The sequence below is a fragment of the Adiantum capillus-veneris genome, chromosome 27, assembly GCF_014529385.1.
Source record: "Adiantum capillus-veneris isolate H3 chromosome 27, ASM1452938v2, whole genome shotgun sequence".
Taxonomy (NCBI): domain Eukaryota; kingdom Viridiplantae; phylum Streptophyta; class Polypodiopsida; order Polypodiales; family Pteridaceae; genus Adiantum; species Adiantum capillus-veneris.
Window position 1 is genome coordinate 124,264,727 of NC_140957.1, and position 26,522 is coordinate 124,291,248.

At 46.7% G+C, this 26,522-nt stretch overlaps 2 protein-coding genes across 3 annotated transcripts in view; one reads left to right on the forward strand and one right to left on the reverse strand.

Annotated features, from left to right (window-relative positions):
- The window catches only part of LOC147422711 (uncharacterized), a 33,198-nt gene extending 24,494 nt beyond the window's left edge, over positions 1–8,704 (reverse strand). Inside the window, exons 1-4 of the mRNA XM_086502388.1 lie at positions 8,273–8,704; positions 8,082–8,174; positions 7,233–7,625; positions 2,349–2,690 (exon numbers count right to left, since the gene is read on the reverse strand). Coding sequence (XP_086358514.1) covers positions 2,349–2,690; positions 7,233–7,625; positions 8,082–8,174; positions 8,273–8,704 — 1,260 coding nt within the window. The remainder of the gene's footprint in view (positions 1–2,348; positions 2,691–7,232; positions 7,626–8,081; positions 8,175–8,272) is intronic.
- LOC147422710 (Small nuclear RNA activating complex (SNAPc), subunit SNAP43 protein) overlaps positions 1–26,522 on the forward strand; it is an 89,994-nt gene that overhangs the window by 30,236 nt on the left and 33,236 nt on the right. The window lies entirely within an intron of this gene.

The following is a 26,522-nucleotide window of genomic DNA, read 5'->3' on the forward strand; positions in this document are numbered from 1 at the left end:
ACAAGAAAGTATAAGCACCAAGCATGGGCATTTCCATTGTGAATTGCCACAGTTGATTGATTTAGATTAGAAAGACAAGATTCGATTTCAGTGTTTGCGTGTGTGTGGTGAACGGTTTGGCACTCCGTCTATTTGTTCATCTACATTGCATGCACAGTATTTAAGGAAGACGAGATTTTTTTTCCAGTCACTTTACATGGAATAGGTATGTTCATGTTTTTGTGTTGGAAGTGGTTTCAAGAATTTTCAGCCATGGAGATTCTTGAAGAAGGACGAAGCATGACTCTAGACGAAGTTGAAGCGTCGAAGGAGCCACAGAAGACTTTGTGTCGCTTTTGGCGCGGCCCAAGGAAGCAAGCGTTGCAGACCTTTATGAAGTTCAAGTACCGCACGACCCACAAATCAGAGTGGGCCGGTGAAGAGTCCCTTCCAGGATTCCGGATGCTATTGGCGATCTCCCTCGACGCCATACAGTTCGGTTCACTTTGAAAAGGAGGGAATGTCACGTGACACATCCAACCCTATGTGTTCGTGGACAAGCTACAACATGACGAGGGTTCAGTTAGTCAAGTCAGTCTAGAATAGGAAGTGATATGGCACTTTTGTGAGTCTGTTCGTAGACCGTGGATGTCCAGACACTTAGATTAGATGCATATCCTCTGGTTGCACACAACATGACCATCATATTCCAGTCAGAACCCATTAGTAGCATTTTTATTGTGCATAGACCTATTTTCCCTATTTTTGACATTTTTCACTTATTATTTTTAAGTGACTTTTGTTGGAAAGTAGGTAGGGCAATTTTGCTAAGTTTGTATATGAGAAAACTAAAATTAGCACTTTCTGGCAGAAGAGGCAGTAGGAGCACTCGCTCAACAAGCAACTTCTCAGCAGAATCCCCAAGAGGCCTAGCGTTTTTGCATCACAGCAGAGGGCTGGTGTTTTTGGACCAGATCAGCTAGCGTTTTTGCATTTGCAGATCACGGCGACAGTAGACAGATCAGCCCTAGCGTTAGCAGAATTCAGCCCTAGCGTTTTTGGAACAGGAGGCGACCTAGCGTTTTGCAGTTCTTCGCGACGGAATCCACAGTAGCACCATCGTCTTCAGTTTTCAGCAGTCAAATCCCGCAGTAGAACCCCCGAACCTCGCAGATCTCACCTTTCCGCAGCAGATCCTCGCCGCACGGTCAGATCCAATGAAGTTTACAGTTTCAGCCCGGAAAACGCAGATTTCAGCATCTGCGTTTTCAGCACGTCATCGTCGCACCGTCGTCATCGACATCGCCCCCGACATAGAGTCAGAATTCAGCAGATAAAGATTTGCAGATTTCAGCCATTAGCATTTACAGATTTCAGCCTGTCTCGTCGTGGTCCTCATTGTCGTCGACATCATCAGCAAGTCCAAGCATTGTAAAGATTTGTGCAATCATAAGTAGACCGCTCTTGCCATAGAGAGTGGGGCCTTCGGAGGAGGGTTTGACAACATTCTGGTGTCGTATTCTTCTCTCTCGATCTCTCAGTCTCAGCACCTTCATTCACAGTGTTTATCCACTTTGTTTGTGATCACTTGCACTCTCTCACTAAAGGAACGGAAGGCTCTCCCTTCCATAAGTAAAAGGACTTTGAGCACAGTTCGGAGCACTCATCTTGAGCAAAGTTCAACATTCATTCCGCTGCACCTTACATAAACTCATGATTCAGACTTAAGAAACTTGAACTTGACTCAAAGATAAGACTTAGAAGACTCTGTGTTTGATTCATTGATTGAAATTGTGATACAAAGGCTCCTTATATAGGAGATTAACATGTTCCTATAAAAAGGTTACAGGTATTACCCTTCACGAAGAGACACATCCTTTAGGCGAATAGACACATCCATTCGATGAAGAGCCGCAACGATTGGTTGAAGGGGCATGACTAGTCGTCGAAGGAGTGTGGCTGTTGGTGAAGAGACATGACTTAGAGCGAAGGGTTATGATCATTCGAGAACAGGGGTCGTCGTGGGTTGGTCACACTTCACATCTGCATGTGTAATGAATCAAGAAGAGTGTATTATGTAATAATAAGTCACAATTGTGACATTCCCTCCCATTTAAAATAAAACCCAGGGTAGTTGTAGAAACTCCGGGAGAAGGAAATGTATTGTTGTAGTGCTTCTGCATCCAAAGATCTTTTTGTTAAGTCGCACGTCATGGCACTATTATTGACCATAACTATTTTGCAAAACTCAAAACTGATCGTATCTGCAACTTGATTAGTGTCTTTGTCAAAGTCATTTGTAACTTCGAGCTTGTCCAAGAAAAGATTGAATCTTTATCTTCTTCAAGTGAAAGTATTGGTAAACTGACTTGAGTTTTCTGTTGAATGATGACCATTGGTTGGAAATGCGCAAGGTATTCCATTGGTTTGTCTGGAACAGTAAAATTCTCTTGAAGGGATGTCGTAGACTGAGGCAAAATAGTGTTTGGAGGTATAGCCATCTGTAAGGGCTTATCTGTGGAACAAGTTGTGCCCACAGATTCAATTGCAGCGACTAAAGTCGTGCTGCAAGAGTCTGCATCTGTTTTATCCTTTGCACCGTTGAAGGCAAGGACTCCAATCTTCAAGTTTGAAGGATTATCATTCACCATAGCATCGGGTATCTGTTTAGAGACAAAGACTTTATTTTGCAAATTCACCTCGTCACTGAACTAGAAAGAACATTGAACTAGCAGAAAAATGCAGCTCCATCTGAAGAATTTGATGTTTGGAGAAGATATTGAGTTTTGAGGAAGAATAGACCAATGTAGATAGTTGCAGAACATAATGAAGTTGAAGGGGATCGGGGAGCACCACAGACGGAGAGTGAGAGAGAGAAGGAGACACACACACGATGTGGGTGGGGAGACTGTGAAGTGGCAGCCCCCCCTATACAGTATACTCACTATAAGTATAGGGTAACAGTGGGCGGGCGCCCATGACCTGGGCGACCGGTCAAGGCACATAGGCCTTAACCCCAACAACCTCCCACTTAAAGGCCAATGTGCCTTTAAGCAAGATCTACTAGTGTACAACTAATAGAAGGTGAGATATTCTCTCAATCTATGTCCACTGACTCTCGATGAGCTAGTGCATCCGGCTCTATTGATAGACAAATATCCCGCTGCGGAAGCCACACAGAGCTAGCTCCAAGCTCTACAAATAGTCTACAAGAGCTCATGCACTATTGCAAGTATCGGTCCAATACCTGCAAACCTCCCCTATGCTCTATGCCGAGATCAATCATCGAATAACTAATCAACCCTGTTGCAAATGCTCCCACTGCAGCTGCTATGTCGGGCCTCGAGATCAGCATCTCGTACATGAGGACACCGAACGTTGATGCAACCCTGGCAATCTCTGCCACCTCCAACTTAGAACTCAACTCATGGCAATCGTGTCCCCTATCATAGAGACCATGGCACTCTGACTCCGAGCTCTGGAGTGACTCCTCGTGCCCACCACATATCACATGTGTACCAAAAGTATCTATCTGTCCCGAATCTGCATCAAGCTCTAGCATAAGCATATCAAGAAATGACTCCACAATAGCCGACATCTCAGCATCCATGTGAGTCATCTCTGTCATCACCTCTGATGACTCATCCTGCTGTGACTCACTAGAGCTGTCCCACTCTACCTGTGCATCCGTAGACGCAACCTGCACAACAAGGTCACTGCTCTGCACTCCATGCAAAGCATCTTGCAACCCACAAGCAAAAGAGACTCGCCTGCTCTCTCGCTCTCTACTTGGCTGCATGATCACAGAGACAACACCGTCTCTCCCGTGATCCACATGCAATGGGTAACCTGTACCACTCCTGGCACCTCTCGCAATCACTAGCGAACCCAAATGCATCACAAAATCTCGCTCTCGTAGCGAAATCTGACATCCACAATCTCTAAACTGACCAATCGAGATCAAACTCACTGTCAAATCTGGTACATAGCGCACATGCCGTAACAAGTAAGATGCACCACTCGGTAATGACAGTCTCACATCTCCTGCACCTGCTATCGCATGCACCGATCCATCGGTCAAACGTACACTGCCAAGCATCCCGCTAGAATAGCTACAAAACCATTCACGATGCGGCGTGACATGAAACATAGCATCTGCGTCTAGCAACCATTGCGAAGGGAGTGTACTATCCACATGTATAGCATCTCGTGCATAGCTCGAGGTAAAAGTGACATCCCCGTCACTAGTATACTCCGACACTACATCTGCCTCAACTGTCAAAGCAACCGAGTCCATGGCATCACTACATACTTCTCTGAGACTGCCATGTCTCCTACGATGTCGCATACGACGAAAACAGCGCCCTCTAACGTGTCTAGAATGACCACAATACCATGTCACCTGTCAGCGTGCTCGTGAATGTACATGTCTCACACGAGTCCGTGATGACTCATATCTATCATACATTTCATGTAATCTGCGCTAAAGTGCTCTCGAAGTAGTCTCATACATAACAAGAGCATATACAGATTCCGCAAGGTGCAAAGAGAGTGTAGATAGTGCCATCTCCTCTAGCTCCTGCCACTGATCGTCAGACATGTTTGAAGGTCTACTTACATCACCACTCAATGGTCGATGCAACCCTCGCTGTGTCAATGTATCAAGCATACACTCTCTCCATGCCGCAAAGTCTGACCCATCAAACACGCGCATCTGTGAGAGGTCACAATCTGATCGATCACCTGTCTCTGCCATGAGCACAAGTAGCAAGCTAGATAGCAAAACCACCTCACCAACAACACCTGGAAACTGTCTACCAATATGGCCAGAAACACAATGTAAAACCTGTGAGACACACTCCAAAATAGAGCTCCCGCAATGTCAATACAAGCTTCGCCTGCTCTAGTATCACACTGCAATCAAACGCACTACTTACAAGACGCATTCATGACGACCATAACCTTGTGCATAATCTTCACCGAATCAGCCCTGAAATTCAGCCCAAAATTACAAAATTCTCAGCCCTCTTGCATGGCCAAAAACAGTCCGTAATTCAGCCCCACACTACCAACCGTAGCGCATGAAGAATCAGCCCAAAACTTCTCCAAGAAGTTATGACTTGTTCGGTCTGAAGATCACCTGCACACACGCCGTCATAGAGCATACATCTGTGAGCTAATCACCAAGCCCACACTGTGCGGTATCGATGCATACACACGCACAAATCTCCCACCTGCAGAGAACACCGCACGCAAATGCTGAGTGCAACCCGCAATCTCTACCTAGATCGCATAAATGATACGCATAAAACTCCTGGGAAAATTTTGCCAGAGTTTTGTCAGTAAAATGGCCACAAAACCAGTAACCAAACTGACTACACGCTCAAAACCATGAGTAACCAAAGCGCATCAAACCGCACTCCAAATGCATGCGCCAATCTCCACACTTTGCATACATCATTGCAAACACCTGCAAAGCTAGTACACAAATATCTGCTCTACCTGTGACTGCCAAAAAATATGCTCGAGGCATACATTGCCGAACTCAAAATGCAATCACATTAGTCTCCTTGAGCATCAAACCACATAAGGCATACATCGTATCCTTCCACCTATGAGGAAACTTGCAGCAAATATCACTCTCACATTTGAGAGCAAACCATGTGTGGAATCCTCGACACACAATAAACAACTGCTGCTGCAGAAAATTCAGCGTTCAGAATTTTAAAATTCTGATATGACGAGCGCGTCCGGAGTGTGCCAAAACCCCAAGGTAGACTCCTGGATCACATGTATCCGAGTCCGGGTGTGAAAGCTATGCCAAAAACCTCCGTTTCGACCCAAAAACGCAGCATAAACTGCCAAAAGAGGGTTGAAAAATGTAGCTCCTCAACCGTAGCTCGAATGAAGTTTTTGATGGCTCGAATGGCTTGAAAGGGGGGTAAAACGCCAGGACGCCTCGTGGAAACGCTCTCGGAAAGCTGAATTTGCCAATGCCGAAGTCGAAACCCTGTTTGCACTCTTGAAAGTGCGCGCGCGCGGAAGCGATTTCGGGAATGAAACTGGCTCTCCGCTGTCGTCGTGACTGTGCACACACGCGCTCCCTCCGCACCTACGCTCTGATACCAATTGAAGGGGATCGGGGAGCACCACAGACGGAGAGTGAGAGAGAGGAGGAGACACACACACGATGTGGGTGGGGAGACTGTGAAGTGGCAGCTCCCCCTATACAGTATACTCACTATAAGTATAGGGTAACAGTGGGCGGGCGCCCATGACTTTGGCGACCGGTCAAGGCACATAGGCCTTAACCCCAACAGAAGTATGGACAGCCTTGCCACAATGAGATAAGCTAGGACACGGTTGGAAAGTGAATTGCACAGTTTGGTCTCTTGCCACAATGAGATAAGTTGTGCAGAAAGTAAAAAACTGAAGAATGTCCAAGACGTAACAAAATTCAAGGGAAGCACAAAAGCTAGTGGAATACACTGACCCCGATTTTCCTAACACTGCCTAATAGGGAGCGAGGGTGAGGGGGGAGAGGAAGGGGGAAGCGGGGCTGGGTAGTTGTGAAGTGGATTTGGTTGGGCGAGGTGAACAGGGTAGGGGCCAGAGGGGATTGGGTAGGCGCTAGAAGGGAGGGTAGGGGCGAGGTAAAGAGGGTAGGGGCGAGGGGGATTGGAGAGGGGCCAATTGGATAGGGTAGGGGCGAGGGGGATTGGGTAGGGACCAATTGGATAGGGTAGGGGCCAATCGGAGAGGGTAGGGACCAATTGGATTGGGTAGGGGCCAATTGGAGAGGTTAGGGGCGATGGAGAGGGTAGGGGCGAGGGGGATTGGGTAGGGGTCAATTGGAGAGGGTAGGGGTGAGGGGGATTGGGTAGGGACCAATTGGATAGGGTAGGGGCCAATTGGAGAGGGTAGGGGCGAGGGGGATTGGGTAGGGACCAATTGGATAGGGTAGGGGCGAGGGAGGTTGGGCAGGGACGAGAGGGGGAGGGTAGGTGCCAGTGGGGGGGGGGAGGGTGATGAGAGGCGAGGGGTGAATGCATGGTCTTGGGGGGGGGGGGGGGGGGGGGTGGGGATGAGTGAGTAGGGGCGAGAGAGGAAGGAAGGGTGGATAGGGGTGAGGGACTGAAGGTAGGGATTGAATGCCCGAAAGGTGCCACACTAAGCTGGAAGATGTTGAAGATGCCAATGCCGTCTATAACGAAAAACCAGACAAGGACACACAGGGAAAAGACAACCATCACCTTCTTAGTTCTAAAGCGTTGTAGGTTGCAGAGTTTGACTAGAATGGAAATAGAGATAAAGACAACATATTCTTCTTGTAACCGTCCTTTTGGAAGCTCGTCGAAGGGAAGTTCATCGTATACAAAGGAGGGCTTTGGTTTGGTGGGAGAGTCATACACCGAGGAGGCCGAGGTGAAGGCTTGCGCCGTCTCTATGACCGCCACACTGACTACTAGCTTGGGTGGCACACTTGCTGCTGGCTCAGGGGGCTTACTGGGTTCAGTGACAGTAGAAACGCTGGAGGAGAATGTATCTTTAGGCAAAGATTGAATAGAGACCCCATAACATGACATAGACTTTGTAGCGTCCAACCACTCCAGCAGATCTTCGTTTGACTCGTCAGGTGGAGTAGGCTGTTCTTGTTCAAGGTTGGTTTCCATTCACAAAGAACTTTGCTGCACTACGGGATCCATGCCTCCTAGTCGAATAGGTTGCATTGGGGCACTTGGAGTATTTATCCACATAGCATCATTCCCCCAGTCCTGAAGTGCTTTGGTGTGGCGCAACCATGGTCTACCGATGAGCAAAGGAAACCCACCCTCAACTTGGGGAAGACAGGTGGAGTAGGCTGTTCTTGTTCAAGGTTGGTTTCCATTCACAAAGAACTTTGCTGCACTACGGGATCCATGCCTCCTAGTCAAATAGGTTGCATTGGGGCACTTGAAGTATTTATCCACATAGCATCATTCCCCCAGTCCTGAAGTGCTTTGGTGTGGCGTAGCCATGGTCTACCGATGAGCAAAGGAAACCCACCCTCAACCTGGGGAAGATGAACCACAACAAAGTCCAAGTAAGGTGAAATCTTGTACCTGCAGAGGCACCTTGTCCACTATGCCCCTGCCCACTGGGTAGATTGTCCTTTGGTCAGCCAATGTAACTGTGAAGGGAGCTGGGCGGGTCGGCTGCAGGCCCAAAGCCATCATAGTGAATTCAGGCATAAGATTGATGCCAGATCCCCCATCAACTATAACACGTGAAAATTTTTGCCCCGAATAGACACAGTCAGATGGGGACTCTTGTAATCATTGAGAGGGGCCGAGGGATATGAAATCATATAAGACTCAGAAGATTGCACTGGTAAGTGTCTGGCACAGGACCCCGCACCGGGGTACAAAGATTGAATGACTTTGAGACTGTCACTTCGAAGATTTGCATCCAACTTGAGCATGTCGTATAGGGAGACTTGTTGAAAGGTGTTCTTCAATATAGTTTCTGCTTTATGCTTTTCACTTTTGGGCAAGACTTGCTCTGGGACTTTGAGCTGTTGCAAGTCAGCTATTGCTTCCAAGAAGGCCCCAACAATCTCGGATAGCATAGAGGTCGGTCGGCTAACACCAGAGGATGGCTTGTCAGATGTTGCAGATGGACGAGGTTGTTGAGGAGGAACTGAAAGAGTTGAACCTTCCGGAAGACTGAGCCTAGTGCTGCTCATTGTGCCCTAGTGAGCACACTAGTGGGCTCCTCCACTTGCTGCGCCTTATCCTCAGGGGTAACCACATGTGTAGTAGGTGATGGTTGAGCTATTCCTTCCAAGAAGGCCCCATCAATCTCAAATAGCATAGAAGTCAGTCGGTTGACACCAGAGGATGGCTTGTCAGATGTTGCAGATGGACGAGGTTGTTGTGGAGGAACTGAAAGAGTTGGACCTTCTGAAAGACTGAGCCTAGTGCTGCTCATTGTGCCCTAATGAGCACACTAGTGGGCTCCTCCACTTGTTGCGCCTTATCCTTAGGGGTAACCACATGTGTAGCAGGTGATGGCTGAGAAATGGTGCTTACCGCAGTCAAGTTGATCTTTGGAAATGTGAACTCTTGTTGGTTTAGACTCGGGTTCGAAGACGTGGATGCTCGTAGCTTTGGACAATCTTTGCTGAAATGATCTTTCATCTCGGGACAATGGCGGCAAGGCCGGGATCATGGCGGCAAGGCGGAGATCCTTCAGGGAGGGGACACTTTGGTAATGTCCATACTCCCCACACGTGTAGCATAGAATGTGGTAATTGGACGGGCGAGGCGGGGGACGAGGTGGTCTCTGCTCTTGCTGCAAAGGGTTGGCAGCTGAGGTGTAGAAGCTCTAAGGACCTGAGGGGGCACTAGCATGATAAAAACTTTGAGATGGAAAGGTGCTTTGCATACCTTGCATCACTGGCATAGGAGGGGTTGTCAGTAAAGGTGGCATCTGGTTAGGTTGACCATAAGGAGAAACCATATGGGATGCAGGAGCCAAGCTTTGTTGAAGCATCAGGGCGAGGCTTTGTTGTAGGTGTCGCAGTCCCTTCAGATAGTAGCACTCCTTCTCATCATGGCCGGACTTCTCACAGAAGTGACAGTAAGTTCGGAGCGGGCAATTGTGCGGAGGATGCCCGAAAGAACGACAGGAGGAACACCAAATTTTAGTTTTAGTCTCCTGATGAGTTTTGAGCTCCTCTAGCTTGCGCTTGATATTGTCCAAAGCTTCTTGATGTGGAAGCTTCTCCTACCGAAGAGAGAATGATTTTTCTTCTTGAAGAGCTCGTTGTAACTTAAGAGCTTCCAGTTCTCTACGTAAAGAGGTCAAAGGATCAGAGGGACTTTCTAAAAGGACTGAGGTGGTTTCTACCTGAGGAGAGTCGATGAACAGCTTCCTCGTTGCTCCTATCAGAGTAGCAGCTGCAACAAAATCCTCCAGGGTGGCGTCAGGTTGGAGATTGGCGATCAAAGACTCTGTTTTGGTCATGAGCTCTGCAAAAGTCTCTTTGGGCTGAAGCATCAGGTTGGCTAACTCATCCAGAACCTTCTCTTGGAAGTTCCCTGGTCTGAAAGCTTCACAGAATTGTTGTCTCAATGTGGCCCAAGTAGTAAAATGGTTTTTGGCAAACTGATTGTACCACTTGTCTGCTAAGCCATCCAAGGTATATGGAAGAGTACTAAGTAGGTGTCTTCGTGGTTGTGGCCACGATCTCTGCAGAGAGAAACAAACCTTCCAGCATGGTCGTGCGCATCCTCTGTAGCTTGTTGCACTGGAGCTTGATGTAACACAGGGGATTAGAACTTTATTGATGGGGGTGACTGGGGAGGTGTAGAACTGGTTGAGGGAATGGAGGTAGCTGCAAGAAAGGTAGGGGTAATGTCACCAGGAGGTGTATTTTTCCTGTTGCCTTCCGTAAATAAGTATTAGATATATTTATTTTGTTTTTACTTGTTTGTCCCAAAACCCTTGAAAAGGTGCAAGTGGACATTGCATGGCCAGTGTGAAACGGCTGCAGCCAAATGGGTTTCTCACATCGGGGATCTAGGTCGGTCAGACAGGGACTGCCCGAGCCAGTTAGCACTGAATTCTGATGAGTATGGAAGCTCGTGTGCGCCAAACTGGAATTTGGGCCACTCGTCAAGTCACTACAACTTTATAAGTTGAAAGGGGCCAGTAAATTAACCCACATTGTAGATGGTGGTCAAATGGTAGTCTTCAATGATGGTCAGGAGACCGATAGGGACGCCATGGAAGCATCTCCTAAAATTTAGGGAACTGCTATTTTTGACCAGAAAATGTGTTCGCGTCATTAGCTCTAGAATGACAAGGGGAACATTTTATTGCTCTGCTGCCAAGTCAACTGATGTACCAATTGAGATATTTTTAGCAGGGAAAGCCCAAACTCATAAAACTGGGCGACGTGTCAGCCTGTGAGCGATTCTGCCACTCTGGGAGGCAAAAACGAGTTGCATATCAAGAAAGGGGGCGCCATTTTCAGCCTTAGGTGGATTGTAGCAGGTACAGAAGCTATGGAATGCTTACCTTGCCCTCTATGCACAGTATGGTGACGGGAGTGATGCCCCGCATGCTACATACTGCTCTCTTTCTCCCCTACGTACAGTATGTTATGCCCCACTAGTGGGCTTCTCATTTGACCTATGTACAGTTCTGGGGGTTTATGCGCGTTTGCCAAGGCAAGAGCCTTCTGAACAGGAACCGGATTAGCTAATTGCTAATCCCCCACAGGTACGCACAGTTCCATCACGAAAGATTGCGAGTTTGGAGAGTTTTCTCGCGTGAAAACTCGTCCAATTCATAGGGGAACTGTCCCATTGCGTGCGGGAGCCCTTGGGACACGCGTAGGCGTGTTCGCTCCGCTAAAAATGATCCGAAACAGGGAATTACAGCCTGCTGTGTTTTTCTGCAGGTTTAGGGTTTCGCACCTAAAGTGCAAGGGAACATCGGGGGAGCCTCGTGAGAGCCTTGGGATGCGTGTACAAGCTTTTGGGCTCCCGGCAGTGAAAAACAGAGAATTACAGCCCGCTGAATTTCTGTGAGAGCTCACCAGAAAGCTTCCAGATATCGAGGGAATCCGTCCTAGACAGGTGTTTTTGACCTACAGAGGTTTTTGCGTTGTTATGTTGTCGAAATCCGGTCGAAAACCTGCGTTTTCAGCCCTCGCCAGGTCTGGACAGCTTTGTGGAAGCTTGTGCTAAGTGGTCGGATCGTCTACCTTAATTTGAATAAAGAAATACCGAAAGGGGCGCCAGTCTTTGGGGCCTACAGGGTGTCGGTCTCGTGTGCGCAATGACATTCTAGTCGTTGGACGCAACTGTGTTCTCTTCCCTTCTCAGTGCTCTGTGTAAAGTTAACAGGGAATTGAAATAGTACCGCCCTCTACGTTGTACAGGCCGGTTATATGGTTCCATCGACGGGATAGTCACTTTTTCTTCAGAAAGTGCAGTGTGGATTGTTGTGGGTGAAAGCAACACAGAGCTTGTCGATATGGCAGAGAAGAGAGACCAAGTACCTGAAGAGGGATCTTCCTCACATGGCACAGAGAAAATTCCTTCAACTCTTCAAGAAGAGGACGGGTTGTTTAGAACTCAACTGCGTTGCTGCATGGACATGTTTCAGCAGTTGGCTAACAACCCAAGGATGCAGGAATTCTTACAGGCTCCGACACAGGGTTTTCAGCCTCCTACACAGGGCATGACTGAGCCGTTGCAGGAAAAGGAGATTTCCAATGCGCAGAGGACTCATGATGCTCGAGGGAAAGCCCATGTGGTTGAGCAACTAGCGGTGTCCAATGATCCAAAGCAACTTGCTTTAGCTGGACAGGAACCGTTTGTGAATGGTCAAGGGAGCAATGAACAGGCTATGCGTCAGACCCTTCCATTACCTAATACTTATCTTGGTTATTTTGGAGGTGGTTCAGTGTTTCAAGCTATGGCTGGACCTTCCACAGGTTATATGCCAGGGAATGTGTTCGGGACAATGCAAACAGGCATGGGTAACCCTATGTACGCGAACATGGGTGTCCAACCAGGTTTTCAGGGTGCCTATGGTCAGTTTCGAGTGCCTGGAACACAATTTGGTATGGCTGGTTTTTTGCAGCCATACGTACAAAATGCAGATATGACAGGGAAAACAATTGATGCAAGTGCTGGAATGAACACTCATGGAGCACCACTGTTACAGGCACCTGTTTATGATAATGTGGCTCCTTTGAGTCAGCTTAAGGATTACAAGGAAGGTGGGCAGGGAGTGAAGTTTGAAACTTTCAGAGAAACTGAGGACCAATTGAAGGCTTTGACCTTCATACAGCAGTTCGATGCAGCTTATGCTAGAGGAAACTTCACGGAATCTTCAAAGATACACAAGGCTACCACTTTCTTGAAAGGGAATGCGCTCCAATGGTGGACCGCATTGTTGAACCAGGGTCAAGCCTCAACAACGTGGGTCCAATTCAAACAGCTTTTTGCGCCTGCATGGTTGACAAACACTTTTGAAGTGGATGTGATGATAGAATGGCACGAGTTGAATGCTAAACAGTGTGCGATTTTGGAAGAGTACAATAAACAGTTTTGGGCCGCACTGTTGCCAGTCACCTCTTACAGGTTTGTGCCTTTGTCAGAACAAATTGAGAAGAACTGTTGCGGATTGCCCAAGAAAATCAGAGACTACTGCACAAAGACTACTGTCATGAATATGTTTCAATTGATAGAGAATGCAAGAGTGGCCAACAATCTGTCGAAGGGAGATTCCGATGGATTTAATAGCCACAAGAAAGGGGCCCAGGGCAAACAGTTTTCAGCCAAGGACAATGTTGCAGCAAAGCCTTCTGAGCCTCCCACAAAGAAGCCCTCCACTGAAGAAGCTGATACGTCCAAGAAGCAGTCTAAATCTTCTTCGGGACGAGGACAAGGACAAAAGAGGCATTTTTCTGGCAAAACTTTTGAAGAATGGAAAGCTCTTAGAGAGGCCAAGAAATGCTACATTTGTGAACAGGAAGGACATTTTGCAAATGAATGCCCACAGAAGAAGTCACAGGATAAGGATGACAAGTCAGACCATAAAGGGAAGAAGCCAAAGCCGAGTGCAGGACTTGTTCCAGATTTGGTTAGAGATCAGCCAAACACAGATGCCACGGAGCTGTGCAAAGCTTGGGGCAAAGTTAGAGACCAGATAGTGCTGGTTTTCTTTGATCCAGGAGCCCGTGTAAATTTCATATCACCAGAATTGGCATCAAAGTTGGGCATTCGTGCAGAGGAGATGGGTATGACAGGGGAAGCAGGTTTGGCATGCCCAGGACATTCAGAGCCTGTTACTCCCATTCTGGGAAAGCTTCGTCTGCACATTCAGAGCTATGTGGATGCGGAAGAATTTCATATTATGCCGCTTGAGGGCTGTGATGTGTTATTGGGTATCCCATGGTGTTACAGGTTGCATGCTATGGTGGATACTTACAACAAAAAGATTACCCTTGTACATAGAGGAAAGACTCATGTCCTTGATGTAAAGCTTAAAGGCGAGTCTGTTCCAATTGTTTCTGCTTCTGCTATTTCATCTGTAATAAAGAATCATCTTTCTGCGTACTTGATCTTTGCAAAAGAAGTACCTCAAGTTGTATCTAATTTGTCTACCTTAGATAAAGACAGGTCAACTTTTTTGAGTGGTTTCAGTGATTGTTTTTCAGACTCTTTGCCAGGGGAGTTACCTCCTGAGAGACCTGAGGATCATACTATAGATCTTGTGCCAGGTTCTAGTCCACCGAATAGACCACCATACAGGGTTAGTGCAGCCCAGCAGAAAGAGATTATGGGTCAGGTCAACGAGCTTTTAGAGAAGGGGTTGATTTAGTCCAGTTCATCCCCTTTTTGTTCGCTTGTACTCTTAGTGCAGAAGAAGGATGGTTCATGGCGCATGTGCATTGACTATCGCGCCTTGAATAAGAATACCATCAAGAACAGGTTCCCCATACCGAGGATAGATGACATTCTTGATCGGCTTGAGGGAGCGTCATTGTTTACAAGAATAGACCTAAAGAGCGGGTATCATCAGATACGCATTAGACCAGAAGATGTCCATAAGACTGCGTTCAGGACAACATTTGGTCTCTATGAGTTTCTTGTCATGCCATTTGGTCTCACAAATGCTCTTGCCACATTTAATAGAATGATGGACATAATTTTTAGACCACATAGAGACTTCGTGGGTACCTTCTTTGATGACATGATTGTCTACTCAAAGTCTGAAGAGGAGCATAGGGATCACTTGACCGCAGTTTTCAATGAGCTACGCAAGAATAGGCTACTCATTAATGCGAAGAAAAGTGAGTTCTTTTTGCAAGAGATTCACTTCTTTGGGCACATTGTTTCAAAGGATGGGGTACGCATGGATCCCGCTAAAGTGGAAGCAATTAGGTCATGGCCAGACTTGAAGTCCGTACATGACATTCGAAGCTTTCTAGGCTTATGTTCCTATTACAGGAGGTGCATCCGAAATTTTGCTGAGGTCAATTGTCAGTGACATGGATCCACGTATGACGAGTCTTTTCTGGAAGGCATTGTTTGAGAACATGGGCACTACGCTCAAGTTCTCTTCTTCGTTTCATCCGCAAACTGATGGACAGTCAGAAGAGGCAAATTCTACTGTCTTGGACCTACTCAAATGTTATGTCTCAGAGCACAAGGCAACTTGGGAACACCATCTCCCATTGGTTGAATATGCTTACAATAACACTGTGCATACATCAACAGGTAAGGCACCATTTGAGATAGTGGAAGGAGGAAAGAAAGTCCCACCCATTTTGCAGACTAAGGACAAGATATTTGAGGCAGACAAGTATGTGCAAGATATGGATGAAACATGCAGGAAGATAAAGATTGCTCTTGAGAAGACTCAGGCTAAGCAAAAGAAAGCTGCTGATCGTCACCGTCGTGAACTTGTATTTTCACTTGGTGATTGGGTACTTTTGCGCTTTGAAAAGGCCAGGTTAAGGAAAAGGAAAGGCAAGGATCGCTTGTTTCCTAAGCTCAGTATGCGATATTATGGTCCTTTTCAGATTTCAGAAAAGATGAGCGATGTAGCTTACAGGTTAAAGCTACCCGAAGGCTGGAAAATACATAATGCTTTTCATGTCAGCCTTCTAAGGCCCTTTGTTGGTGATGTGCCAAAGAATATGCTTGATGAGGAACAACCCGAAGTGGAAGAATTGGATGAAATCCTTGTTCCTGAACAGATATTGGCACATAAAGAAAGAAAGGTTAGAGGAAAGGTTGCAAGACGCTATTTGGTGAAGTTCAAGAACTATCCATCATTAGATGCCAAATGGATGGAAGAGTCTGAATTGCTTGATTCACCTCAGCTATTGCAATTGTATCTTGAAGCCTTTCAAATGGAACCCACAGTGACTTGATGCAGCCTTTTTGGAGCAAGGCAAGAGCATGGTTCATGATGCTCAAGAGAGTAGTTAAGCAATTGTATCTACTCTTTCCATACAGAATTTAGCTAGAGAAGTTTGTGCTCAAGAGTACACTAGAAGACTTCTATGCTTGATATATGTGTCGTAGCCAGGTTGGTGGGATTGTTTAATCGTCCAACGCTACATTTCCGGAAGCATGTATATCTTAGATTTCCCATCATAGAATATATGTGATATCAGGAGATATCTGCATGTATTATTGGCATGCAAGCGAGGTCGCTTGCAGTATTTCAAGGGTGGGGTGTGTCACCAGGAGGTGTATTTTTCCTGTTGCCTTCCGTAAATAAGTATTAGATATATTTATTTTATTTTTACTTATTTGTCCCAAAACCCTTGAAAAGGTGCAAGTGGACATTGCATGGCCAGTGTGAAACGGCTGTAGCCAAATGGGTTTCTCACATCGGGGATCTAGGTCGGTCAGACAGGGACTGCCCGGGCATGGAAGCTCATGTGCGCCAAACTGGAATTTGGGCCACTCGTCAAGTCACTACAACTTTATAAGTTGAAAGGGGCCAGTAAATTAACCCACATTGTAGATGGTGGTCAAATGGTAGTCTTCAATGATGGTCAGGAGACCGATAGGGACGCCATGGAAGCATCTCCTAAAATTTAGGGAACTGCTATTTTTGACCAGAAAATGTGTTCGCGTCATTAGCTTTGGAATGACAAGGGGAACATTTTATTGCTCTGCTGCCAAGTCAACTGACGCACCAGTTGATATATTTTTAGCAGGGAAAGCCTAAACTCGGAAACTGGGCGACGTGTCAGCCTGTGAGCGATTCTGCCACTCTGGGAGGCAAAAACGAGCTGCATATCAAGAAAGGGGGCGCCATTTTCAGCCTTAGGTGGATTGTAGCAGGTACAGAAGCTATGGAATGCTTACCTTGCCCTCTATGCACAGTATGGTGACGGGAGTGATGCCCCGCACGCTACATACTGCTCTCTTTCTCCCCTACGTACAGTATGTTATGCCCCACTAGTGGGCTTCTCATTTGACCTATGTACAGTTCTGGGGGTTTATGCGCGTTTGCCAAGGCAAGAGCCTTCTGAACAGGAATCGGATTAGCTAATTGCTAATCCCCCATAGGTACGCACAGTTCCATCACGAAAGATTGCGAGTTTGGAGAGTTTTCTCGCGTGAAAACTCGTCCAATTCATAGGGGAACTGTCCCATTGCGTGCGGGAGCCCTTGGGACACGCGTAGGCGTGTTCGCTCTGCTAAAAACGATCCGAAACGGGGAATTACAGCCTGCTGTGTTTTTCTGCAGGTTTAGGGTTTCGCACCTAAAGTGCAAGGGAACATCGGGGGAGCCTCGTGAGAGCCTTGGGATGCGTGTACAGGCTTTTGGGCTCCCGGCAGTGAAAAACAGAGAATTACAGACCGCGGAATTCTGTGACAGCTCACCAGAAAGCTTCCAGATATCGAGGGAATCCGTCCTAGACAGGTGTTTTTGACCTACAGGGGTTTTTGCGTTGTTATGCTGTCGAAATCTGGTCGAAAACCTGCGTTTTCAGCCCTCGCCAGGTTTGGACAGCTTTGTGAAAGCTTGTGCTAAGTGGTCGGATCGTCTACCTTAATTTGAATAAAGAAATACCGAAAGGGGCGCCAGTCTTTGGGGCCTACAGGGTGTCGGTCTCGTGTGCGCAGTGACATTCTAGTCGTTGGACGCAACTGTGTTCTCTTCCCTTCTCAGTGCTCTGTGTAAAGTTAACAGGTAATTGAAATAGTACCGCCCTCTACGTTGTACAGGCCGGTTATAGGTAATGGGGCTGGTGGACTTCTATTTGGCACGAAGGGTTGAAGCTTCCTTTGGTGGTACTTCAGAGGACTTAGTAGTGGGCTTTGTCACTCCTATGACTACCTTGTATGTATCATGCAGTAACCAAAAGCCCACCCAAGCTTTGGGCACGAAGACCTTGTAACTTGCTGAAAATTTGTCCAATTGCCACTAGACCAAGGCGAGTGACTGGACCACTTGATTGGACCTGGACAAGAGAGGCTAGACCAAGGCGAGTGACTGGACCACTTGTCTAGACCTGTACGAGAAAGGACTAGACCCAGGCCGAGAGACTACTAGACCAAGATGAGAGACTAGACCAACAGGTCTAGAACTAAGCAAGTCGAGGTGAAACGCTACTTGACTAAGCCAACCGGTGGAACCCAACAGAGCAAGACAGGTAGAGAGCTGAAACCCAGCAGCTCCTCGGCTTGACTCTGCTTTGTACACGGAGTGAGATTTTAGTTGAGGTCCCATCGGGCGTGCTAAAAATGAGAGCACTTGTAGTGGAGATAATGTATCGTGCTCTCTATGGTGGTGCTCCTCAATGCAGTGTGCGTGAGATCTCACTCCACAGAATGAAAACAGAGAAGAAGATGAAGAACGGAACAACAATGGTAAGACTCAGTAGAAAAACCTGAACAATATGAACATCGACTTGACTCAAAGAAACCAATACAGACTTTGGCATGGCAACACTCTCAGCTCCAACCGAGAACTCATGGGTACAATGGGGGTGTCGAGGCTCAGCTTTGCAAGTGTCACGTGCACATCTAACCCTATGTACATGTGGTTCAGCTTAGGAACTGTTCAGGCACCTTTGTGAGTCTGTTCGCAGGTCATGCATGTCCATGCACTTAGAGTAGTTGCAGTTCCTCTGGTTGCACACAACATGATCATCAACATTACAATCAGTAGCCATCATGGGCATTTTACAGTGTGCAAAACCCATTTTTCCTATTTTAGCCATTTTTCACTTATTATTAATAAGTGACTTTGTTGGGAAATGCTAAGTTGATATATAAGAAAACTAGTGCTAGCACTTTCTTGCAGAAGAGGCAGTAGAGACCCACTGTCTAATAGTGCACCTTCTCAGCAAGACTCGGCAAGAACTCCTAGCGTTTTTCAGCCACCAAGATAGCCTAGCGTTTTCAACAAGTGCAGATCAGCCCCAGCGTTTTGCTGACTGCAAGACAACCTGACATTAGCAGATTGCAGCAGACTCCCTAGCGTTTTTGTAGCAAACCAGCCCTAGCGTTTGCAGTTTCCGGCGAGAGTTCAACATCATTGCACCAGCGTTTTGCATTTTCAGCAGTTAGCCTCCGTACCGCAGCCCCCAAACCTCGCAGATCTCACCTTCTCGCAACAGATCCTCGCTGCACGATCAGATCAGCCAGTGTTTGCAGATTCAGCCCGCTATTCGCAGATTTCAGCATCTGCGTTTTCAGTGCATCGTCGTCACATCGTCGTTGTCATTGCCGTTGTCACCGACGTAGAGTTAGAATTCAGCAGATACAAGATTTGCAGATTTCAGCCCCTAGCATTTTTCAGTTTTCAGCTCGTCGTCGTCGACATCGTCGGCAAGTCCATTGCATTTAGACCATTGTACAAGATTTGTGTAATCAACAACATAGACCTCTCTCGCCATAGAGAGTGGGGCCCTTGGAGGAGGGTTTGACAACATTTTGGTGTCGTATTCTTCTCTCTCTATCTCTCAGTCTCAACACCTTCATTCACAGTGTTTATCCACTTTGTTTGGGATCATTTGCACTCTCTCATTAAAGGAACGGAAGGCTCTCCCTTTCATAAGTAAAAGGAACCCTTGAGCACAGTTCGGAGCACTCATCTTGAGCAAATTTCAACATTCATTTCCGCTGCACCTTACATTGGTATTAGAGCTTTGACAGTGTTCTGTATCACTCAAGGAAAGAACCACAAGAATCTTTTTTGCTTGTTGCGGTTGCACGTAACCCAAGTCCACTTGGGCGTGTCGATTCCTAATCATGTTTTTCAAGAGTGACAGGAAACCCAAGAAAGAAGGGCTTGTCCAGCCTCCCCTTGTTTCTCTTTTCACTCATTGAGAGCGGACCATGCACTTAGCGGCCGGCCAATCGACATGAGGTGGAAAAAGAAACCTTGGTGTGAGCGCAAGGTGTAAAGTGTGAGCTTTGTCCTAAAGTGTGAGTCAAGGAGAGGAGAGTGGATTTATCCCACATGCTGTGGAGCAAGGCTGTAGAGCTACTTAAAGCTCATTTCATGAATGAATAAACACAACTCTATTTTGCACTACATGCTTGTCTATGGTGAGCTTGTGCTAAGCTAAGTCAATACTCAAGATTGTGTTTATGAGTCCATGAAACCGGCTTGTTCAATCCAAAAAGGGCGGTAGACTTTAAACTTAAACCTTATTTGCTTTCACCCAGTTAATTTGTCGTCCACTTTACCTGTACTTTCAAGACACAACAAAGGGGAGAGGGATACAGGCTGCTAGATTGCACCTATATGAGTAGACCGACACCAGATTGGCCCCTAACTTAGGCGCCCCTTTCGGTATTTCTTTATTGTTCAAAAGAGGGAATAAACGCTGTGGTTCCCTACAAGCTGCCCCGCACAAACATGGCTGAATTTCAACTGTTCCGGCCCGATTTCGGAGCATAACTGTACTAGGACCCTTCACAGTCAGTATTCCCACGCATGGACTGGCTTTCCCGACGCATACGGGCACTTTGCAAAACCTGGCGAGAATCTGTAGCACGCTGAATTCTCTGTTTTCAGCCTTGAAAATGCGCCAGATCACGTGTACAGCAGTCCCCTCGCGTCCCCGAACCTCCTGGGGGTATTAGGGACCGTTTAGGGCCAAAACCCTAAACCTGCAAAAATACACAGCAGGCTGTAATTTACTGTTTCGGGCTCCGTTTCACGTGCCGGTCGCATCCGTAGCAAGTTCTTGAGCTCTCGCACGTGTAGGGCTACTTGCCCTTTGAATCGGAGGAGATTTTTGGCGTGAAACCTCTCCGAATTTACCTGTACTTGCGGGGGATTAGCCGCTAGCTAATCCAGTACCTGTGCAAGAGGCTCTTGCCTCGGCAATCGCGCATGAACCCACACAACTGTACATTGGTCAAATGAAAAGCCCACTAGTGGGGCATAACATACTGCCATAGGGGAGAGAGAGGGCGGTGCGTAGCATGCAGGGCATAACTCTTGGCACCGCACTGTACATAGGAGGGAAAGCAAGCACTCCATAGCTCTTAACCTGTGACAGAAGCTGAAAATGAGTCTCTCCCAGCTTAAAAATCAGCGCCAGTTCTTGTTGCATGAGGAAAGTGCACCAGAAGGTGCCACTTGGCACATTTACAAGCATTTTCCCGTTTCGGGGTTGCCGCCTAAAAATCTCCGAACCGGTTGCCCAGTTGACTTCACGGCAGAGTAAGAAAATGTTCTCCTTGTCATTCCGGAGGTAATGACGCAAACACATTTTCAGGTCCAAAAATAGCAGTTCCCTACATTCTAGGAGATACTTCCATTGTATCTTTCTAGGTCATCCGACCCTCTTTGTACATTGCGGCCACATCCAAAACTGAAATGTAGCCTCTGTCCTCTGTAGCAAAGGATTCCACTTTGGCTTTATCTTCTTCCTGACAGGAATAAAATGAGCCTGTTTGCTAAATCTACAAATAATGGTCCAAATACCATCGTTTCCTGTCTGCGTTCTTGGAATATCAAAGATAAAATCCATAGCAATACTTTCCCATGGTTTATCTGGAATAGGTAGTGGTTGCAATAACCCTGGTGCCTTTTGCCTGTCAAACTTGACCTTTTGGCATATTAGGCATTCTCGCACAAAGGCATCTACATCTCTTCTCAATGTAGGCCAGGAGGAGAATGTCTCAACCGCTTTAACTGTAGCATCGATACCACAATGCCATGCATACGGTGGGACATGACTCTCTTCCATAACTTTGCGTCGCAATGGCGTCGTGACACACAATCTGCCATGCATCATTATGAACCCCTCTTTGAGAAGATAGTGTTCATGACGTTGTCCATCCATTAGCTGTTCGAAGACCCTTGCAAAATCTTCATCATTTGCATACTGTTCTCTCATATCATCAAGTTCATGATGATAAGGAATTGACACAGCTGAAATTTGTGGCTTCCTTGACAAGGCATCAGCCACAACGTTCTTCTTGCCTTCCACATGCACAATCTGAAAATGGAACATGGACAAGATATTTGCCCATCGCATATGCTTCTCAGATAACTTTGTCTGTGTCAAGAAGTATCGCAAGGTCTGATGGTCTGTTTGGACAACGAAATCTGCACCTAGCAGGTAGTGTTTCCAACTTAAGAACGCATGAATCACGGCCAGTAACTCTTTCTCATAGACCTGCATGGTCATCTCTGGCCCTTGCAAAATTCTGCTCTCATAGGCTACTACCCTACCATCTTGCATTAGCACTGCACCAATGTTACTACCGTAGGCATCACACTGGATCACAAATGACTTCCTAAGATCTGGCAACACAATGACTGGATCTGAAGTCATCTTTTCCTTTAAGAGATTAAAAGCTGAAATCTCTTTCTGTGTGCATCTAAAGGTGACTGCCTTCTTTTGAAGAGCATGTAACGGTGAAGCAATCTCAGCGAAATTTCGGATAAACCTTCTGTAATAGGAGCATAGTCCCAAGAAGCTTCGGACATCATGCACCATCTTCAAATCTGGCCATGACTTGATCGCTTCAACTTTTGCAGGATCCATTCTGACACCATCCTTTGAGACAATGTGTCCCAGAAAGTGGATCTCTTCCTGAAAAAATTCACTTTTCTTTGCATTGATGAGCAACCCATGACTGCGTAGCTCTTGGAACACAATGGCCAAGTGATGCCTATGCTCCTCTTCATTCTTTGAGTAGACTATCATGTCATGAAAGAATGTACCAACAAACTGCTGGTGTGGACGGAAAATTCTGTCCATCATCCTATTGAACGTAGCAGGAGCATTTGTGAGACCAAAGGGCATCAATTAAAATTCGTAAAGGCCAAACGTTGTTCTAAAAGCAGTCTTGTGCACATCCTCTGATCTAATGCGGATCTGATGGTACCCACTCTTTAGATCTATCCTGCTAAACATAGGTGCTCCTTCTAATTTGTCCATAATATCATCAATTCTAGGTATAGGGAACCTATTCTTGATGGTATTCTTGTTCAGTGCACGGTAGTCGATGCACATACGCCATGAGCCATCCTTTTTCTGCACCAACAACACTGGAGAACAGAATGGAGATGAACTGGGCTGAATCAGCCCCTTTTCTAACAGCTCTTGTACTTTGCTCATTATCTCTTTCTGCTGAGCCGCACTAACCCTGTACGGAGGCTTAGCAGGTGGGCTACTGCCTGGCACCAAATCTATCGCATGGTCCTCGGGTCTCTCTGGCGGTAATTGAGACGGTAATGAATCGAAAAAACAGTCACTATACTGTTGTAAAAACATTGACCTTTCTTTATCTAGCACAGATAAATTTGATTCATCACAATTTGACACTTCACGTGCAAAAACCAAGTACGCAGACAGATGCTTTTTCATTACAGAAGTAATAGCAGAAGCTGATACAGTGGGAATAGACTCCCCTTTAAGCTTTACATCCAGATTGTGAGTCTTTCCCTTGCTCTGTACAGTGATCTTTTTGTTGTAGGCATCCATGATTCCCTGTACACGAAATAACCAAGGAATACCTAACAACACATCACATCTGTCCAGTGGCATGATGTAAAATTCTTTAGCATCTACATAGGACTGGATATATAGGCGCAACTTTCCAATGATGGGTGTCATAGCCTCTATATGGCGAGGACATGCCAAACTTGCTTCTGCTGTATACCCCATCTCTTCAGGTTTGATTCCCAACTTTGAAGCCAATTCTGGGGAAATGAAGCTGGCTTTGGCACCGGGATGAAAGAAGAGAAGCTGGTCCCTTTTCTGATTCAGCCGTAGCTTTGTCTTTCCTTGCATTGGTTGGCTCCTGAGTCACTTTCGGAGCCTCCTTGGGAACATACTTCTTGGCTGATCCTTCCTTGACGCCAGTATTGAATTCACAATCTTCTCCCTTGAGCAAACCATTGCCTGTGTTTGCTACCTCGATGAGCTGTGTCAAAGTAGTGACTTTGGTCTTCATGCAGTACTTTCTCAATCCTTTGGGTAGGCCACAACAGTATTTTTCAATCTGTTTTGTCAATGGCACAAACTTATAGGAAGTTATTGGAAGTAGAGCTTTCCAAAACTTCCGATTGTAATCATCCAGATTCTTGCAAGTGGCAGCATTAAGCTTGTGTCATTCTGTCATGACATCTGCTTCGAAATCATCAGATAACCATGCTGCTGCAAAAATCTGCTTGAAATAAATCCTTGTGGACGGAGATTGCCCTTGGAGCAATAAAGTTGTCCACCATTGTCCCGCATTCCCTGTCAAGAAGGTGGCTGCCTTGCGGACCTTTGAAGCCTCTGTAAAGTTTCCCCTGCATAGGCCTTGTCAAACTGCTGGAGGAATGAGAGAGCCTTCTTCCTGTCATCAAACCCTGTAAAGGTCGTGAAAGTCACACCTTTGCCACCTTCTTTGTACGGAGTTGGCCTCTCCAGCGACGTTAAATTGTCATATTGAAGTGACTGAAACATGGGAACACTGTTATGGTTCATTTGTGTTCCCTGACCGCAATTAAGTTGACCTGGAAATGCCATATTTGGCTGCTGATTTGTAATTCCAGCCGTACCAAAATTTGCATGTGGCATCCCAAATTGGCCCCGAGTGCTTTGAAACCTTTGTAGCATGCCCGTGACACCATACATCGGGTTAGGCATCATTGTTTGAGCACCTGCCACCCCCGAACACTGTTCCTGGCGTGTAAAACTGATTTCCAGGTGCATGACCAGCCATGCTCTGGAATACCGATCCACCTCCAAAATAGCCAGGGTGTACTGAAGGTGGTGGGAAGACGAGTTGCATAGCCTGTAGGTTGCTTCCCTGCCTATTAGAACCAGCTATAGCCTGCTGAAAAGTGGCTGGTTGAACTGGTACAGTTTGAAAGACTGGCATCTCAGCCGCCTGTTCTTGCACCTTAGGCACAGGTTGTGGAGACTGCATGTTCTCCGTCAAATGTACAGGTGTTTCCATTGACTGTGCAGTATGAATCACCTATGCTCGAGCCTTAATAGGCTTTTGAATGTGATCCAGTGACCCAAACTTGTTGAGACGGAACAGGAGGTTGCAGAAAGGCTAAAAACCTCGGGTTCTGCATTACTTGTGTGAACATAGCCACAGCAGTAGCCAACTGGGTCCTGAATATATCATCATCCGTTTGTGGTGGTCTTGAGGACTCACCCACTTCATGTGTCTGTTGACCCTGTGAAGAGGAAACCTCTTCAGTCATATCATCTGGTCTGTCAGCCATAATTGCAATTCCTTGTGTCTGGTCTATGATCCCCTGTGTCTTCAAGCCCAAACTGACCAAGGCTCACTTCTATGGGAAAAAGTGATTTAATCACGTCGATGGAACCATGAAACCGGCCTGTTCAATCCAAAAAGGGCGGTAGACTTTAAACTTAAACCTTATTTGCTTTCACCCAATTAATTTGTCGTCCACTTTACCTGTACTTTCAAGACACGACTAAGGGGAGAGGGATACAGGCTACTAGATTGCACCTGTATGAGTAGACCGACATTAGATTGGCCCCTAACTTAGGCGCCCCTTTCGGTAGTTCTTTATTGTTCAAAAGAGGGAATAAACGCTGTGGTTCCCTACAAGCTACCCCGCACAAACTTGGCTGAATTTCAACTGTTCCGGCCCGATTTCGGAGCATAACTGTACTAGGACCCTTCACAGTCAGTATTCCCACGCATGGGCTGACTTTCCCGACGCATATGGGCACTTTGCAAAAGCTGGCGAGAATCTGCAGCACGCTGAATTCTCTGTTTTCAGCCCCGAAAATGCGCCAGATCACCTGTACAGCAGTCCCCTCGTGTCCCCGAACCTCCTGGGGGTATTAGGGACCGTTTAGGGCCAAAACCCTAAACCTGCAAAAATACACAGCAGGTTGTAATTTACTGTTTCGGGCTCCGTTTCACGTGCCGGTCGCATCCGTAGCAAGTTCTTGAGCTCCCGCACGTGTAGGGCTACTTGCCCTTTGAATCGGAGGAGATTTTTGGCGTGAAACCTCTCCGAATTTACCTGTACTTGCGGGGGATTAGCCGCTAGCTAATCCAGTACCTGTGCAAGAGGCTCTTGCCTCGGCAATCGCGCATGAACCCACACAACTGTACATTGGTCAAATGAAAAGCCCACTAGTGGGGCATAACATACTGCCATAGGGGAGAGAGAGGGCGGTGCGTAGCATGCAGGGCATAACTCTTGGCACCGCACTGTACATAGGAGGGAAAGCAAGCACTCCATAGCTCTTAACCTGTGACAGAAGCTGAAAATGAGTCTCTCCCAGCTTAAAAATCAGCGCCAGTTCTTGTTGCATGAGGAAAGTGCACCAGAAGGTGCCACTTGGCACATTTACAAGCATTTTCCCGTTTCGGGGTTGCCGCCTAAAAATCTCCCAACCGGTTGCCCAGTTGACTTCACGGCAGAGTAAGAAAATGTTCTCCTTGTCATTCCGGAGGTAATGACGCAAACACATTTTCAGGTCCCAAAATAGTAGTTCCCTACATTCTAGGAGATACTTCCATTGTATCTTTCTAGGTCATCCGACCCTCTTT